General features: G+C 31.6%; 1 protein-coding gene and 1 long non-coding RNA gene across 2 annotated transcripts; one reads left to right on the forward strand and one right to left on the reverse strand.

Moving 5' to 3' along the window:
- Positions 1 to 1,412: 1,412 nt before the first annotated feature.
- On the forward strand, positions 1,413 to 2,306 carry LOC121224686 (uncharacterized). Its single transcript, XR_005922428.1, has 2 exons — positions 1,413 to 1,726; positions 2,044 to 2,306. It is a non-coding gene; the product is annotated as an uncharacterized lncRNA (long non-coding RNA).
- A 7,240-nt stretch (positions 2,307 to 9,546) lies between these two features.
- On the reverse strand, positions 9,547 to 10,876 carry LOC107941795 (serine/threonine-protein phosphatase 7 long form homolog). Its single transcript, XM_016875408.1, has 5 exons — positions 10,823 to 10,876; positions 10,563 to 10,709; positions 10,018 to 10,478; positions 9,830 to 9,911; positions 9,547 to 9,732 (listed from the first exon to the last, which is right to left on the reverse strand). The coding sequence occupies exons 1-5, from the start codon at positions 10,874 to 10,876 to the stop codon at positions 9,547 to 9,549; spliced, it is 930 nt and encodes a 309-aa protein (XP_016730897.1).
- Between the last annotated feature and the right edge of the window lie 8,688 nt (positions 10,877 to 19,564).

Consider the following 19,564-nt stretch of genomic DNA (forward strand, 5'->3'; position numbering starts at 1 on the left):
AAAAGAATATTCATTTATTCAAGATTTAAGAAATCGCGGCCCAATACGTTAGGGCACAATTTCTCCAAAATCCTAAACTTGGAATATTTCCTTTATTATTTTTTTAGAAAAAATCTTCATTTCGAGAAATCAATCCGTCACATCCAATACGTTAGGACACAACGTGTTGAATTCCCAATAATGAGTTCTTATTTTTTGATTAAAGAGAAATGCTCGATTGTTAGATTTAACGAAGAAAATCGGAACCCAATACGTTAGGGCTCAATTTCCTTGAAAATCCTAAATACAAGCATTATTTCAATTTTGAAAAGTTTGAAATCGAGTAAAAAACTGATGTGATGCTACATTAAATATACAATGCAATAATAAATATTACAATGGCATAGAAATGATATAAACAAATAAATAAACGAAACAGATTTACATAAAGAAGAAAAAAGTTAATGACATGCAAATTATTAAATAAACGAGCAAGATAAAAAAATTAATGAAAACATAAATAAATAAAATAAATAAACAAAAAAATATAAAGAATAAAGGTACATGACATATACATTAAAACTATGAAGAATACACATGAATTTATATATAAACTTTAGATTATAAAAATGTATATAAACAAAATACATATTTGTGAAAATAAGGAAGAGTATGGAAATATATATATAAATTATAAAATATGTGTTAAAATATAAGTAGATATTTAAGCATTTTTGAAAATAAAAAAAAACATATATACGTGTTCATAAATATAAAAGAATATTTTTTAAAAATATATATATAGATTAAAAATAATAAATACATTATCGAAAATAAATATGTGTATATGTATAAATATAAAAAAAATGTTAGTTTTTAAAAAAATATAATAATAAATATGTACATAAAAAATATACATGTAAAAAATAATTACATATGAAAATTATAAACAAATAAAAATAAAAATAATTACATTATTAAAATTAATTAATTTTAAGATAAATGTAAAAAATGATTGAATTGAACTGCAAACAAAAAAAAATCTGGGGTAAATCCGTAAATAAATAAAGCCCAAAAGACTAAATTAAACGCGCGAATTACATAGAGGGGCCGAAAAAGAAATTTTCCCTTCTCCTCTGAAACGGCGCCGTTCAAAGGGGACTGAATTGGAATTTAAAATAAATTAAAGGGCCAATTTTGAAAAAAAATAAAAAAAAACTAATTGTAGAATATTAAAAAGGCGGAGGGGCTAAAAGCGCGATTTATCCCTCCACATAAAAACACGCAGACCCTAAGGCGGATCGGGTCGGATTCGGGTCGGGTACTCAAAACAACGCCGTTTTGGGCATCTGAGGGTTTCCCCAAAACGATACCGTTTTGGTACCCTATAAAGGCTCCTAACTCTAAAAAAAATTCATTTCAAAACTGATTTTTAAAAAAAAACAAAAAAACCTTAAAAAAAACTCTCCCTCCCCCAGTTCGTCCAGCCTCCAGTCCGATCATCGGCCGGTCACCGGCCACCGTGCCGGCCGCCGATCTCCGGCGACGGCACCGCCATATGCGATGGCCGGAAAAGGGGAAACTTACCCTTTTGGCTCTCTCGACCCCTCCAAACCTAGATCTAGGCTCAAAATCTTCAAAATAACAACAGAAAACGCGAAGAAATCCCGAAACCTTTCGATTTCCGACCACCAATCCTCAGGGGCGGCTCCCTCAACCGTCCACGGCGGTTCAGACTCAAATAAAGGTAGCTTCTTTCCTTTTTTATTTGTTTTATTTATGTACGAATTAAAATAAAAAATAACAGTAGATTAGAATAAAACAAAATAAAAAAATGCAAATGTAAACCTTTCGATTGATTTTTGCTCTGTATTGTATTCTCTGTTTTGTTGTGAAAATAATCGTGCTTTTTTATTGATTTTTTTCCCGATCCTGTTACAGTGTTTCAATGGTTATTTTATAGCCGAAATAATAATAATAAATAAATAAAAAGAAAGAAATCTGCTTGATCTGTTTGATTTGATTTCGAAATCCTTGATTTTCTTTCCTTTCTTGTGTTTGCAGGTGATTGCGCGGAGATTCGGACTAGGTGGCTGCGGCGCGAGTTCTCCCCAAAAACCCTTGGGTTTCTGCCTTTATTTTGAGCCACTAGATTTGGGCCTCGGCGTTATTTCAATTTGGGCCATGTAGGCCTGCTTGTAATTTGAACTCTATGGACTGTTTTCATTTATTTATTTATCTGGTACGGGAAGGGTAAAAACTGGGTATTACACATGGAACCTACCTAAGATGTCTTTTTAATGAACAACAATCATATCTTATGAATACTTGATTCCCTCACCAAAAAAAACACACAAAAACACTCAACAGGGTAAAATCTAAAACCCTTGGAATATGGAAGCAAAATGCATAAATGGTATAAATTAGAAACGTAAAAACTGTATTGGGTTAGTTTCTTACCAAATTCCAACAGCTGAGACCATTTGAAGCAGCGAAAAAGAAATTGGGTCTTAAAACTTCAGCCCAATGAAGAAAACAACAAAAATATGTTAAAGACCCAAAAAAGAGGAATTTTTTCTTTCCCTTTTTCAAGAACTATTTCTGGGGTCACTCTACAGCTCAAGTCAACGAAATTGCAATCAAACTCGAAAAAAGACTTTTGTCATTGGCCCATTTTTTATGCAATGAAAGTAAAAGGAAAATATGTTATATTGAATGAAACTAATTAGGTGAGGGTCTTACTTTTGACTTTTTTTTCTTCTTAGGCCATCAACCTAGTAAATGATCTTGTATTTAAGTGTTGGGATTAGGATTTGAGGTTTGATTTTAAGTTTTCAACTAAAGACTTAAACAAATAGTTTTTAGATTTTGTTTTAGTTGAATGATTAATCGTTCCAACTTCTAAGATTTGCTACAATTAAAGAACATTGATTGAGGAACCCAAAAAAAAAATCAATGCTTATTGAAACAAGAATATGTCAAAATAAAGAATAGGTTAAAATGTGCTTCTATTGTTTGTGCTGTTCAAAAATTAAAAATTTAGTCCTTATATTTATATTTTTAGAAATTTAAATCTAACTGTTGACACTATTATTTTTAATTAAGTTTGCTATGGTGACATTTTGAATTCAGCAAAAAAAACAACATTAACAATCGCACTTAAAATTTGAAATCTGAAAAAGTTAAAAAGTAATAGTAGTATAGACATATTTTAAACCTAAAGAATGTGGGGGCTCCAGTTCCACCACCTTTGTGTTTACCTGGTCAGTGGCCTTTTTGCTCCAAATATACCATATTTTCCTTTCACTTTTTTGGAACTCCTTTATTCCATTTATCTTCCTTTGAGAAAGTTTGAAGCCTAAAGTCCAAAAGAAGACAAAGATAATGTGCTTAAAAAGAGTTGAAATCTCGCATTAGACTTTATTCTGCTTGCTTTTGTCAAAATTAAATGAAGCAATGAATGGTTTAAAATAGGATCTAATATGGGTTTCCTGAAACAAGTTTGATGATTTGAGCTTACAACATCTTCTACTTTTCCTCTTTACAAAAAAGGGCCACAAGTTTCTATATATTAACATTCTAGCACAAAAAAGAGAAAAAAAAGTAGAAACTTTATAAATCACATCCTAAGAATATGCGTTCCTCAGAGTAGTTCAATTTACAGATAGATATGGTGGTACCTAACTTTAATTAATTTTGCGATTTCGGAACCCAAAGTATGCTAATTGTAAATTTTGTATGTAATTAAAGTTTATATATCAAATCTCACCCTAAATCACTTTTCTCATATTATTAAATATTTACTGATTTCACTTCATGTCTTTTCATTTTCTTCTTTTTTCTTTATAGCTCTGTTATCCCCTCTCTCCCTCTTTCTTCCTCAACCAACTACTTAGCCAGATAACCGCTACTACTGTCACCATCACCCATGGTTGCTCCGGCCACCGTCAAGCGGTGTCATATTAAGTTGGAAAACCCTTCATTTTTCTATTGAATCTTTAAGATCTAGCGAGGCACTGTCAAAGTCAGAAATGCAAATTTCAAGGAACTAATTTTTGGAGAAGAAGACTTTTCCAGACATATATATAAAGAGAGAGAAAGGATTGTAAATTTATTTACTTATTTCCTAATAAAAACTATATATCAACGAAGGTTTAATATTTGATAAATTAAATAATTAATGAATTAAAATATTTATATAAATATATAAAATAAAACATCACTATAATAAATAATTACATTTATAATCATTTAGGTTATTATTTGGTATGTGTGCAATTTTAAAATATTATTATATGTCTCTTTTTTTTTAAATATCTATTTTTTAATATTTTTATATCTATTTGTCAACCCAATAAAACCTTAACTTTTAACGTCTATTTTGTCTTTTTTCTTCTTTTCTTTTTTGTCTTTTATTGTTGTTGTGAGATGTTGGGTGAGGGAATGAGAGAGAATGTAAAAGAAGATTTAAAACATGGAAAAAATGAAAACAAATCATTTTTATTATTATTTTAGGTTTTTTTAATATGTTTAAAATATTATATATTTTCTATACAAAACATAATGTATCAAAAATAATTATTTTACATAGGTTATGATAATTTGTTTGCAATTTTATAAATTACTATTTTTATAAATTGTCATAAATTTAATTTAATAATTTAAAAAACATAATAAATTAACACTCATATTTTTATAAATTACTATTTCTATACTTTTTTTTTTTTGCAATTTCCAAAAAAAATAAACTAGTGTTATTGGTTTATTTAGAGTTTCATTTAATATAAAAATTCAACCCATTCATGATTTTTTTTAGTTTATTTTATAATTGACTCACAAATCCATTTGATATATGTAATCAATAATAAATTTAATTTCATAATTAAAAATATAATATCATTCCAAATTAAAGATTAAGTAAATAATTATTATTGAAATGATATTATATTTTTAATTAGTCTGCCAAAATTTCATAACCCTCTCATATTTTTTTAAAATTTAAATTTAATTATTTAATTAAATAAATTATTGGAAAAAATTGTAAATCTTCCGGCGTAAGGTAGAGGTTAACTGGTTTTTTACTAAATTATTATAAAAAAAATAAAAAATAACCAAAATATTATAACTTTTTTTATTTATCAAAATATTATAATTTTTTATTTACCAAAATATACAAAAAAAACAAAAAAACAAACAAACGAACAAAAACCTGCACCGATTTGACAACACCCTGGTCGTGCCAAGGTGATTGGCGGCACCAAAGGTGCCAAAGTGATTGGCGGCATCAATGGTGCCATACTGATTGGCGGCACTACTCGTGTTATAAACGCGAGCCCTGTCCAGCTGAAGGGAGAAAAATAAGAAAAAAAAAGAAGAAGAAGAAGAAGTGCTGCGGAAAAAAAGAGAAAAAGTGAGAAAGAGAAGAGAAAAAGAAGGTATTTTTAAAAAAATAATTGATTATATTGTTATTATTGTTTTGTATATTTTGTATTATTTTTTGTTTTAGTTTAGTTATTAAGATTAATAAAACTCAAATTGATAGTTTTAGTTAGTATTATTATTATTATTATTATTATTATTATTAAGGTATTAAGATGTTACTTAGTAGTATTATTGTTAGTAAAAAACTAGTATTATTATTATGATTAGTTATTATTTTTATTTACCAAAATAAACTAGTTAGTAAAAAACTAGTATTATTATTATGGTTAGTTATTATTTTTAGTAAAACCCTAATTAATAATTTTAGTGTGTATTATTTTGAGTATAAAATTATTAATATTATTATTGTGTTATTAGGATTAGTGGTTAAACGGTTTTCATGTACAAAATTGCATATTGAAACATTAAATTTTTTTTAAGTAATTTATTTACCGTTCGAGATTTTTTATGAGATTTTGTTTATTTTTTGACAGATTAAATATTAAAGATGGATGCTAAGTTTTTTGTATGCGTTTATTTCGATGGAGTCATCTTGACAACAAGTGTTGGATGTGTATTTGAATGTCGGCAACAAACAACAATGAGATTTAATAGAAATGTCTCGTTCGATGAAATGAAGGCAAGGATTAATGCAAAAATTCTTAGACGTTGTGGGAGAAGGATATCAAAAATTTTCTACAAGTTTCCAGTTTCGACAAATCCGGTCAAATTCGTCGAAATGGAACTTGTAGAGGACGAAGACGCGGAGATAATAGTCGATCTCTACTATGGGAATGGGAGTGACAAGAATGCACCGATTCACTTATTTGCTGAGTTAGCCGGTATGGAGCAAAATGAAGATGTCAATGCATCTGATGAAGAACACGAAGCTCAAGAACCGTGGATGGTGGCGCCAATATCATATGTTGATAGTGAATCGACTATGGGTGGGATCGGTATCGACCTGAATATTACACCCGATGTTGATATGGTTGTGGTGAAGAAGAAGGTGGTGGCGATCATTGGGATGAAGAGGTCGATAGTGACGGTGATCCCGATGTAGACGATGTACCTGATAATATTAACGATGAATGCATTAACGCTTCTTCGGTCGAGGAGCAGATGTGGCGTATTTTGATACACAATAATCTTGGGCTACACATGTCGCTCATAGACCCCGACGCAGCGTATGTAGCTGAGTTCCCGGAGTACCCTGAAATAGTTCATCCTTGCGGGCTGGCCGTAACATCTGATGATGAGGAGTTATTCATAGGCCAGAGATTCAGCTGTAAAGAAAAGTGCATATATGCCATTAAACGGTACAGCATGAATATATCAGTGGATTATAAAGTCTTCGTGTCTATTCCGACAATATATGTTGGGGAGTGTTGGAAGGCAGCGGAAGGCTGCAATTGGCGTGTACGAGCTGCATTCATTAGAAGTTCTCAGATGTGGGAGATACGAAAATTTGTTAGTCCTCATACATGCACATCAACACGTATGACAGAAGATCATGGAAAACTTGATTCGAAAACTATCTATACGTGTATCATGCCAATGGTGAAGGACATGCCGACCATTAAAGTTTCGGTACTGATTGCCGAAATGCAAGAACGATTCCAGTATCGAGTCTCATATCGGAAGGCATGGATAGCTAAACAGATGGCGATAGAGTAACTGTATGGGGATTACGATTCGTCATATAACGAGCTTCAAGGTTGGATAGTTGCTATGCGAGAGTATGTACCGGGGAATGTGATTGAGTTGCAGACAATGTCATATTACAGCCAGGACGACCAGTTACAGCCAGCAAAAAGGATTTTCCATCGGATGTTCTAGACGTTCGATCCATGTGTGTGGGCATTTCCCCACTGCAAGCCACTTGTGCATGTGGATGGGACCTGGCTGTATGGAAAATATACACAGATCCTACTTATTGCAGCTGCTCAAGACGGTAACAGAAACGTGCTCCCGATAGCATTTGCTATCGTAGATAAAGAGAACATGGAGTCTTGGGAATTCTTCCTCACAAATTTGCGGAGGTATGTTATTAGGAACGATAACATTTGCATCATCTCCGATAGAGAGAAGGGTTTAATTGCAGCTATTAGGCGTTCCGGAGTGCCGTGGAGATCCGTTTACTGTATCCGTCACGTTACTGCTAACTTCCACAAAGATTATAAGAATGCTGACTGGAAGAGACAAGTCGCGGCAATGGGTAAATGATAACCTTATATTTTCAATATAAGTTGTAATGTTTGATGTTATCGATTTACTAGAACTTATTTTTCCTTAATACGTATGCAGCGTATGAGTTAGAGCCACATATTTTTTGACAAAGAATGATTCGACTTGAGAGTAACATGGAGAGGCAGACAAACACATCTTTCCGACAATGGTTGGGCACAATGGAGCCGTGGCAGTAGGCTCAAAGTTTTAACAAGGGCTTTCGTTATGGCCAAATGACCACAAACTTAGTCGAGGGGATCAACGCTGTCTTGTTGAAAACATGTCATCTTCCGATTGCATCGGTATTTTCTGCTACTTTCTACAGGCTGGCTATTTTGATGCCAAGAATGGGTCAGCAGCAAGTCGTCCAGATGCAGGCGGAACATGTGTTTGTCGAACATGTTAGGGATGCAATGGTCGCAAACTATCGGTTGGCGAGGTCAATGAACGTGGAAATATATTCACGACGACTGGAAACGTTTCGAGTTACTGAGACCATCAGTCGTCGACCTGGTATACCAACTAGGTCCTACGGAGTTGATCTCCGGAACAGACGGTGCGAGTGCAGGAGGTTCGAAACACTTCATTATCCCTGTGCGCATGTCGTGGCAGCGTGTGCTAAAGTCAACCTTGATGCTGAACAATATGTCGATGATGTGTACACGCTGGAGCGCACATTGCGTGTCTGGAAGAATGAGTTCCCCGTCCTGCCTGACCTATCTACGTGGGAGGTGTTGTCGATGACTTTCGAGCTTCTCCCAGACAGAGGGCTACGGAGGAATCCAAGGGGTCGTCCGCAGTCAAGCAGAATCCGTAATGAGATAGACATTAGGGAGAAATCTGACGGAAAGCGTTGTGGAATATGCAAGTTAAGTGGTCATAGTCTGAATAAATGCTCTAACCGAAACTTTCATGTTGGACAGTCGTTCGGATCGGGTCGGAATTGACCTAATGCTGTAAAATTTTTATGTATATTGTTATAAAAAGTATAATCCATTTGAAATAATTTTTATTATTCGGCTTATGCTTATGCTTAAATTGTATCCAAATTGTATCCAAATTAAGTTATAAAATACCATGTGCGTATTTGGAATTATTAAAATTATATCAAAAATAGAGGCATTCATAATTGGATTCAGCTTTAATATAATGAAAAAATAGAATAATTAAATTTATACAAAAAATTTCAGAAGTAAGCAAATATTAAATTAGAAATATTAAATTTATACAAAAAGTACATTAAACCCCTAAAATTGATGGTTCGATGGTGTTGTCCTAGGGGTATACCTATTCGGAGGTAGACGATCATGTTTTGGGCGACGACCAACATCATCATTCGGCACAGGTGGGGGAGTGGCAAACATAGAGGAAAAATCCTGTGGCTCATTCGCCGCCGAAAAACTTGAACTAGAATGAGTCTCATGATGCTGTGGATACGGGTCGGACGGGCGGGCATGCCGTACTGCGGCGGGTAGGATCCAAACAGTTCAAACTCATAGGCGTATTCGCCCCCTACGAAGCTCGAAAAATAGTCACTGCCCGCCAAATCCGGACGATAGCCATGTGAATCCACATTTGACTGTGATTGTTCGGGATCTGGCTGGGGCTCCTGCTCGGGCTCTGCTAGTTGCGGAGGATAATATGCCATCAGATCCGGATCCATTGGGCTCGCTGCGTCCGATCCCCCAAGTTGCTGCACGTGCGGGGGGATTACAGTCGACTGGCCTCCAAGTATATATGGCTTCCCGCAACTACAGTACCATTGTATATACTCTGATGATGGTTGTGGGTCAGTAGCCATAACCATCTGAGGTATTCGACGCAATCGATCGTTCCACAGTGCCACAAATTTCTGGTGCTTAATTCCCCAATCCATTTGAAATCTTCCTCTCTAAGTCATGCCGTGAACTACCCCACCTAGCACGGCGGATCCGGGATAGGTTGGATGCAGCCAAACTGTTGTAGCACTCGATCTCCGTGATACCACTCGACTACGTTGAAATTGATAATTGGTGCGTTAGTGCACCATATGTGGGAATCAACGTATGCGGACGAGGGTACAACATTTGCAATTTTCGACCTACGATATGGCATCCATATAAACTGCATGATTAATAATATTGTAACGAGTTAGAGTCATAACTTGTGAGTAAGATATAGAAATAGAATAGATGTCATGAATATTAGAATAGCAGTTTACCTCTTCACGGGCATGCTGTTCAATCATGCGGCGGTATATCGGGACAGTATACGACTTCCCGATACCTGGACAAACACTCCACCTACAAAAAAATATAGGGTTTAGGCTTTAGGCTTTAGGTAATATATTATGACTACAAATAATGACAATTTATATTTTATCACCTCTTCAGTAGTGGATACACATACGGTTGGTGACTAACGGATGCCAAAAACGGTAGCCAATAGAGAGCCCAGGACTGCAGCAGTATGAGGCATCCACCCATGTCAACAACATCCGAGTTTGTCGCCCGACAAAGCTCTCGGTACAACATTGCTAGAACGGCGGAGCCCCAGCTATACGAGCTAGCAGTGGACAAATCAACTAACAGGGGCAAGTACATCAAATGCACATTGTCGTCGTTTGCATCAGGCATGAGTAGTCCCCCTACGATATGCATGATGTACGCTCGAGCAGCGCACATCAACTCACCTTCAGTGGCAGTCGCTGATAATTGTCCAATTTTGGCTTTCAGCCATGTAAATTTTATGCCGGAAAAATATGACTCACCGTCCCCTGGCGAGTCTCCTAAGAGCTGATGACAAAGTGCAACCGGATCGGTAAATGAAGATACTCCCGTTACGGGACACCCGTCAATTGGGAGCCCAAGCTGCAATGCAACATCCTCCAAGGTCACCGTGCACTCCCCGCATGGAAAATAAAAAGTGTGGGTCTCCAGGCGCTACCGCTCCACTAGCGCAAATAATAAATCAAAGCGCAAGTCGGAGGACCGGATCAATGCTACTGACCCAAATCCAGCTAGCTCCATGTACGGCATCAATCGTGCATTTGGAGCTTTCTTTAAAACACTCACACGACCCCTTAATAATCGGAACGAGTCCTGATAGTGTTAAATTACAGAAAAAATATTACGATAACATGATTTATTTGTATATATTGCGTATATCCTTTTTAAATAAATAAAACTCGTGATTAACAAATAATAAATCATACCGCGTTATTAACCGCATCAGATATGTGTCTATCGGTTCCAATCAATCGAGCCATTGCGATGCCTGCAAGTTGAAAAAAAAGTTAGTAAAAAAATCTTACTTCGGCCATTTATTCGTATTTTTTTCTCCGCATTTTATTCCTTTAAAAAATATCATAATTTCTAATTTTATAATTTTACATTATTTCAGTGCATAATGTTTGAAATTTATTAATTTAGTGTGTTATTTAAATTAATTTGGTGTAAGAAAATAACCCTTATCCCTGCCCTTTGCTCGTATTATTTTCCCATTTTTATTACTTTCAATAAAAATATATTATTTTCGTATTTTATTATTTTATATTATTTCAGTACATTTTGTTTGAAATATTTTGTATTAATTATTTCTGAATTTTTAAAAAAGTTAGTAATACACTCTTACTTCCGCCATTTGTTCGTATTTTTTTCTCCACATTTTATTATTTTAAAAAATAGCATAAACTTAGTCTTTTATAATTTTACATTATTTCAGTGCATAATATTTGAAATTTATTAATTTAGTGTGTTGAAGGGGAATAAAAAATAATAATAAATAAGGAGAGCTTAAAAGGCAATTAGTCACATATTGGTGCCGTCTTTTTATTCCTTTCCATTGGTGCCGCCTTTTTATTCCCCTCCACCCTCTTTTTTTTTCCCTCAATTATTTTGGTAAATAAAAAAAAGTTTATAATATTTTGGCATTTTTTTATTTTTTTGTAATATTTTGGTAAAAAACCCGAAAAAACCCTTTTCCCTGCCCTTTGCTCGTATTATTTTCCCGATTTTTATTACTTTCAATAAAAATATATTATTTCATATTTTATTATTGTATATTATTTCAGTACATTTTGTTTCAATTATTTGTATTCATTATTTTTGAATTTTTAAAAAATTTACTAATACACTCTTACTTCGGCCATTTGTTTGTATTTTTTATCCGCATTTTATTATTTTAAAAAATATCGTAATTTTTAATTTTATAATTTTACATTATTTCAATGCATTATGTTTGAAATTTATTACATATACAATTTTTTTCGCATTTTATTATTTTCAGTGAATATACAATTTCTGTTTTTTCTTTTCGTATTTTATGTTTTCTTTATCATTTTACTTTTAATGCTATTTTCCTAAAACAACTAATTTCAACATCCTAAGCAAATTTCATAAAAAAATCCCTAATTAACATACAATGTACATACCATGAATTTTTTCATTCTAAATATATTCCATAAAATATATATGCTAAATAAAATAATAAAATACGTATAATGTACATTACATAACATAAATTTTTAACACACAAATATTACAAAAAAATTAAATTTATAATAAAAATTACCTTTTTTTCTTTTTTTTCCTTCCTTCCCTCTTCTTCTTCTTCTTCTTTTTTTCTTTTCTCCTTTCCTTTTCTTTCCTTCTTTTTCTTTCTTTTTTCTTCTCCTTTCCTCTTCTTCTTCTTTCTTTTTTTTCCCTTCTCCTTTCCTTTTCTTTCCTTCTTTTTCTTTCTTTCCTCTCCTTTCTTTCTTTCTTTCTTTCTTTCCCTCTCCTTCCCCCCCCAACAACCGACCGGCTCTATTATAACATTGGTGCCGTCAATGTCTTTGGCACCTTTGGTGCCGCCAATCACTTTGGCACCTTTGGTACCGCCAATCACATTGGCACGACCAGGGTGTTATCAAATCGGTGTAGGTTTTTTTTCTGTTTTTTATTTTTTTGTTATATTTTGGTAAATAAAAAAATTATAATATTTTGGTAAATAAAAAAAAGTTATAATATTTTGGTAAATAAAAAAAGTTATAATATTTTGGTTATTTTTTATTTTTTTATAATAATTTAGTAAAAAACCCAGAGGTTAACGCTAGTTAATAATAAAAATAAAGATAAAACATAATATTATTATTTTGTAAATGAAATTATAGGCTATTTTACCCATTTGACCCAAAAAATAATATTTATAAAAATGACACTGGTTCAAAAACATTCACCTAAATGACTTGAAATGAACAATAAAATTGGATTATGAGAAATAGATGGCTGACACCACTTTTTTTTTCTATTAAAAGAATAATTTTTGGAGTTTCTGACACTAGATGGTCGGCACCATGTATTTTTTTTCAAAAAAGAATTTTTTTAGGGTGCTAGAACACTGATGGCTGACACCCCTTTATCTGATTAAAAAATAATATTTTTGGGGATGTGGTGCCGACCAACAAAGGGCCAAAATTACCCAACAAAAAATTGGGAATATTGCAACATAACCCCTCTTTGTTTTCTCATCTTTTTTATTTCCCAAGTTTAATTACACATTTTATATTTTAAAACAATATTCAACTACTTATCATGTTTTTTAATTATTATTGCACCACTCACATTATTATTAAATTTAAAAATTAATTTAAAATATATTGAACTACATATTTTATAAAATATGATAAGTAGTTCGATATTATTTTAAAATATAAAATATGTAATTAAACTTGGGAAATAAAAAAGATGGGAAAACAAGGAGGGTTTATGTTGCAATATTCTCAATTTTTTTTGTTGGGTGATTTTGGCCCATTGTTGGCCGGCACCACACCCCCCAAAAAAATTATTTTTTAATCAGATAAAAGAGTGCTGGCCATCAATGTGCCAGCACCCCAAATATTTTTTTAAAAAAATATATAGGTGCCGGTCATCTAGTGTCCAAAACCCCAAAAATTATTTTTTTAATAGAAAAAAAGTGGTGCCGGCCATCTATTTCCCATAACTCAATTTTACTGTTCATTTCAGGTCATTTGGGTGAATGTTTTTGAACCGAAGTCATTTTTGTAAATATTAATTTTTTTGGGTCAAATGGGTAAAATAGCCGAAATTATAATTTCACATATCTATATCATATTTAAAGTGTTGACTAAGTTATCACATTCTCTGCGGCTTGGCACGCTTTTCTTTATTTTTTGGCACGGACTCTACTGTGTAGTACGTCTCTTTCAGTTGATTTCATTTTTCTTTGCCTGAAGAAAGTCTTTCCTTTGGTCTTCCTAGTCAATGGTTGTTATTAATAAAGAGAGCTATAGCAAGTCTATCTATAGCAAGTCTATTTTTTTAACTTAATCACTGAATCATTAAACTTATCATTGATATCAATTGATCGAAAATAACATATAAGCTATTAGTTCAAAGGTAGAGATTTAGACAAAAATAGCAAAAATTTAAAAAACAAAATTTGAACCCAGAATCTCATACACCCAACCAGAACACCTATCCACTAAACCAAATAACACAACTTAAACAATTTTACAATCCTAATTTTTTCTAACCTAGTTTTTGGGATGTGACACGTTAATTTTTATTAATTATAAAAATTTATTTTAACATTATTAATTATTATCATATTTAAAATAAAATTATATTGATATATAAAAGTGTATTACCCCAAAAATTAGAAGGTTATAATTTATAAAATTTTTAAGAATTGAGCGCTAGTATTAATGGCTAAGAACTTAATAAAACCTCTAGAGAACTAAAGTTCAAGCCTTACTTTTTTGCATTTTTCCTCTTTATTTTTTAGCAATTAAGGATGAAACCAAGTTAGTATAAGAATTTAATGTGGTAGAAATTAATTAAGAAATGAGCAATGGCTCAATGGCTAAGTATCACTTCATCCTTTCCAGAAATTCTATCCATGCCAATTCCTTTCCTTTTTTATTAAATTTCGGTAGATTGGATAATTTATCACATCAGCCCTCTACATTGTCATTTGGTCCTATCTTAATCATAATAGGATTTTGATTATATTTTTCAACCCTATTTAGAATTTCTTTTCTCTCTTTTTTAAAATACATCTTTTTCTTTTATTCTCTCACTTTTCTTTTTCATAAAATTTTCATATTCTTTTGCTGGAAATTTATTGTTGAATCCCGAACCTAAATTCCACCCCATTCATTCCTTTTTTCATATTGTTTTAGCGTAACACTATCAAAATTTGTTTCTAATGTGCCAAGATCGGTAAGAATTCTTATTTTTAATTTCGTAGAACCCTAGCATCTTGAAATAAATAATGTTCTCGAATCTTTTACGAACTTTTTCGAAAATCTTGAACATCGATAAGTAATTCTTGCGTTTTTATCGATCAAAATACCCATTGTAGGTGATCCAAATCATATTTAGACGTAAGGATCGTCTTACGAGACACCGAAAGTCAGGTGTGTGTTCTTTTACGAGAAAATTGAGGCAAAATCAAACTTATCCTAGACCACACGGCCTGGACCCTTCCACACGACCATGTACCCTTGTAATGCGACCCAGCCTACGGCTCTAGTTGAGCAAGCTTGGGAGAAAGCTCCAAAGGAGCTGCATGAGCCAACAAGAAGCAATCTCAACTTGATGGAAGTTGAATTCGAATTAGCTAGCTCACTTAGCTAGCTAGACACTTTAATTTCAGCTAATTTATTTATGTTTAAGATTACTACGGCTTAATTACATCCATTAAATATGTGTTTTTAACTTATTTAATTGTGTGCTTGTTTTAAAGTTGTTTTTAAACTAGTCTTGACATGAATTAAAGTAATCGGCTGGACACATTCAAGCTCACAGCCGATTCAATGAACTTATTCAATGTATAGCGTGTACTTGAAGATACATGAACGTTGGGAGCTGATTGTTAGCTGAACCTATATGAATCTTTCAAGTTCATCGAAGCTAGCTAATGTGGATACATGCATTTATCTATGCATGAACGGAAGGCACTTTAATTCAGCTGAATATGCATGTATCTAGCCGATACATTGTAGCACATTAAATAAAGAATTCATGCACCCGATTGTGCATGTACCTTGAGCTGCTAGGTGCATTTTGTCCAGCCGAACATACATGAACCTTTGTCAAATATTACAAGCTGATCAGCTACCTTTTCAAGTGTTCATTGTTTCTTGCTGTCCACATTCACCAAATCGAGTGTTCATACCTCCAAGACTATTCGGCTGCTAGCAAGTACCTTTAATCAGCTACTTCTCATTCGGTGCACCTTTTAGTCATTACTCCATTCATCGAATCCAGCTTCATTCAGCTCATCTATCAACATGAACTAAGACCGAGGAAGCCATGGCACTTCATCAAATTCATTGTTTCAGCTGAACATTAATTTAGCTTAATTATTTGCCTTTTTTTTTACATTGTCTATTCGGCTGGTAATATTTCAGCCTATAAACAGTCTATCTTGTAAAAATTTGAAGGTTACATTACTTTTGACATATATAAACTTTGTGAGTTATTCACTTGTCTATTCAACTGGTAATATTTCAGCCTATAAATAGTTTATCTTGTAAAAATTTGAAGGTTACATTACTTTTGACATATATAAACTTTGTGAGTTATTCACTCTCGATTTTCTTCAAGATTCAACTTGACTTATCTAGTTAAACTAGTGGCGTCATTCGTGTTTCTTTCTGAACTTATCACTCAACCGAGTGTGGCGTTCAACTTATATCGTTGGTTCCTATCTTACTAGATAGTGGGCCACGATCCTATCATCTATCCATCTTTGCACCTCAAAACTTATAAGATTTGGGTCCTTAATTCCTATTAAGGGTTCTTTCTTGTATTGAGTTCTTTAATCCATCTTTTCCATCAACTATCTTTATTTTTATTCACTGCCTATTTTAAACTATCTTCTTTAAAATATCACATTTTGTTAAACCAAAACAAGAACTACTTAATTTTTCGATCAGGCTTCATACTACTTATTACATCTCGTAAGCGAGTTCGTATCACCTTGTTTCTTAAATTTTACATTTTGGCCCAGAATTTTATGTTTTGATCAGTTTAGTCCCTGAATAGGTTTCACACTGTTTTTAGAGAATTAAATTATGCAATTAGGTCCCTAACTATATATGGCATGTTAGAATCCATGAATGATTAAATTAATGTGGTATTTATTCGTATCTATGAATATTTACATGAACTATAAATCGTATATGTGTTACTTTATATATTTGTTTGATCATATGAACAGTATGCCTTAAATTATTGTCGAATCAAATGTATGAATATTCTTGAGTTTGTTATTGATTTGTCACGTGTTAGAACATTAAATGCTTTGATATATGATTGAAATTAATCGATTAGATTGCATTGCATGGGTTAGGTTGATATGTACGGAGGAAGAACTGCAGATTTTTTACATTCAAACGTTCATTGTCTACCCACAGTCATAGCAGATTCCAACTGCGACAGTCTCACTGTGTACCCACAGCCATAGCAAATTCCAACTGTGACATTTTACTGTGCATTCACATCCCTCTAACAGTTTTCATTTGCGAGTAGGTTGTGTTTCCACAAACAACGATAAATTTCACTTGCAATTAAATCGTAAATTGTTAGTGGTTAATCCACAAATTAGAGTGATGGTGGTGGGAGTTCTGGGGAACTCCCAATATGGAGCATAGAGGTGGGGTAGGATAAATTCAGTTAAAACCGAAATTGTATGGCATCTTTGACATCATGTGCATACCTGTCTAAGAGTTATGTTAAGAGATTTTTGTGCTTATGAATGATTTCATACTTATAAATACATATACTTTGTGTATGATTAATATGGACAATTATAAATATTTGATTATCTTGAAATCTGTGATTGTAAATTCTAACGCTTAAATAAGTGGTAGCATCAAAATACTGTATTTTCAACTAATTTGGAAACTATGTGCAATATTATTTAATGTTTCCTAACAATTGTTTGTGTTGATTTTATTGTAATCGAACTCACATTGAGCGTAATAGCTCACCCCCTTTTAAATTCCATCTTTTCAGACAATCCTCAAGGTTAGGATGCGGGCGTGACATTTGGAGAGACTCAGCTTAGTTTCATTTTTCTTAATATTTTAAGTTTCATTATTCTTTTTTAATTCCGTTAAAAGATTGTATTAATTATTTATGAATCGTGGCATGGGACTTAGGATTTAGTTTTGAATTTTTATTTTGCACGACATTCAATTATAAATTTAAGTTAGGTTATTAGGTAATTATTATATGATAAACTTCGATTTTACTAAAAATAAAGGTAAATATCATCTTTTTCGCTGCTGGGTAACTAAATAAAACTTGAAGTTAATTAAAACAAGTAATCAAATTAAGCCTTCAAAACAAAATTAAACAAACGTTTTTAAAGGATTGTTTTTCAAAAACTCCATTAACTTATCGGGCCGTTTCGGTAGCTATGTAATCTCCCAAATTCAAGTCTAACGTCTAGGCCGAGTTGGGAGGTTACAAAAAGTATATTTATTTAATTAAAAACTTGGATTTTAATTATTTTTAATTTTTCAATTATATTCAATGATTTTAAAGACTTATGATTTAATTAATTAATAATCTAATATGTCATTTTTAAGTAGAACTTTTAAAAGATATAACCAAATCAGTTAATTTCACATAAATATACTATCATATTAATTAATATTAATTTTGTTGTTATCACATAATAATATTAATAAATTATTATTCTAATGTGAATTTAGTAATATAATTAATAATTCAATAATATCATAAATTAACCTTTTCACTGCTCAAATTTTATTTTTTCTTAACATTCAATAAGTTGACCATAATAATTTTGAAATAATATATGATTAATATAAATATATTATACTATATTATAAATGTTTTATTTATAAAATTTTATATATGACTTGTTTTATAAAAGAATTAAAATTTACTATTTAAAACAAAGGTAACTTTTATGGTTAAGGAAACATATTAATTTAAATATAAAATAATTCAATATAGAATTTCACCTATTAATTATTATATAATTATTTTAATAAAAATCAATCAGAATCCTTATAAGTATGATAAATCTTTTTATTAAGTAAAATTTTTAACCTATTAATTTAGTAAAATTAGAACTTTTATCTATAAATATGATAATCTAATAAAAATGAAAATGAAAAAAATTTAATAATGAACAACAAAGACTTTATTAGTTCAAAAGTTTCTATAAACTCATACTTTTATATGTTACTAAGGGTGTGTTTATAAATCATTGAAAATTTTCATTTCATTGAAAATGAAAATGTTTAACATTTAATATTTTAAATATGTTTGATAATCATTTTAATTTTTGTTCTTAATATAAAATTTACAACAAATAAGTGTTGGAAAGATAAGTAGGTAGGTAGCTACTTATCACTTAATGTAGAAATATTAAGTTGATTTTTTATTAAAAATTGAAATAAAGTATTTTTAAAAAAATGAGATATTCAAATTAACATATTTATCTTTCATCCAAAACTATTCAAAATAATATAAAATACTATATTAATAAGATTAAAATTAAAAATAATTAATCTTTTAAAAATCAATATTGACTTTTATCAAATAACATAATTATATTAAATCATTATATTTACTAATTTACCAAAAAAAATTACGGATATTGTAACACCCCAAACCCGGCCTAGACATTATGGTTGAATCTGGTAATGTTACCATTATTGAAAACGTTATTTAATTAATTTATTTTGCCAAAACACAATTTACAGTGAAAGCCTAATAAATTCGTTATATTTTAGAAATCCAGTTCGTATTTTTGGAAAAACTTTAATTTTCGTAAAACCGCGATTTTAGTCAAATGTCGTAATAAAGGTTAAAAACACCTCCGAAACCATAAATAAAATCCAACAATCCAGAGAGTCCAAAAATTACATAATTCTTAGAGAAATACTACTTAAAATAATTAAAACCAT

The sequence above is a fragment of the Gossypium hirsutum genome, chromosome D12, assembly GCF_007990345.1.
Source record: "Gossypium hirsutum isolate 1008001.06 chromosome D12, Gossypium_hirsutum_v2.1, whole genome shotgun sequence".
In the NCBI taxonomy this organism is placed as follows: Eukaryota; Viridiplantae; Streptophyta; class Magnoliopsida; order Malvales; family Malvaceae; genus Gossypium; species Gossypium hirsutum.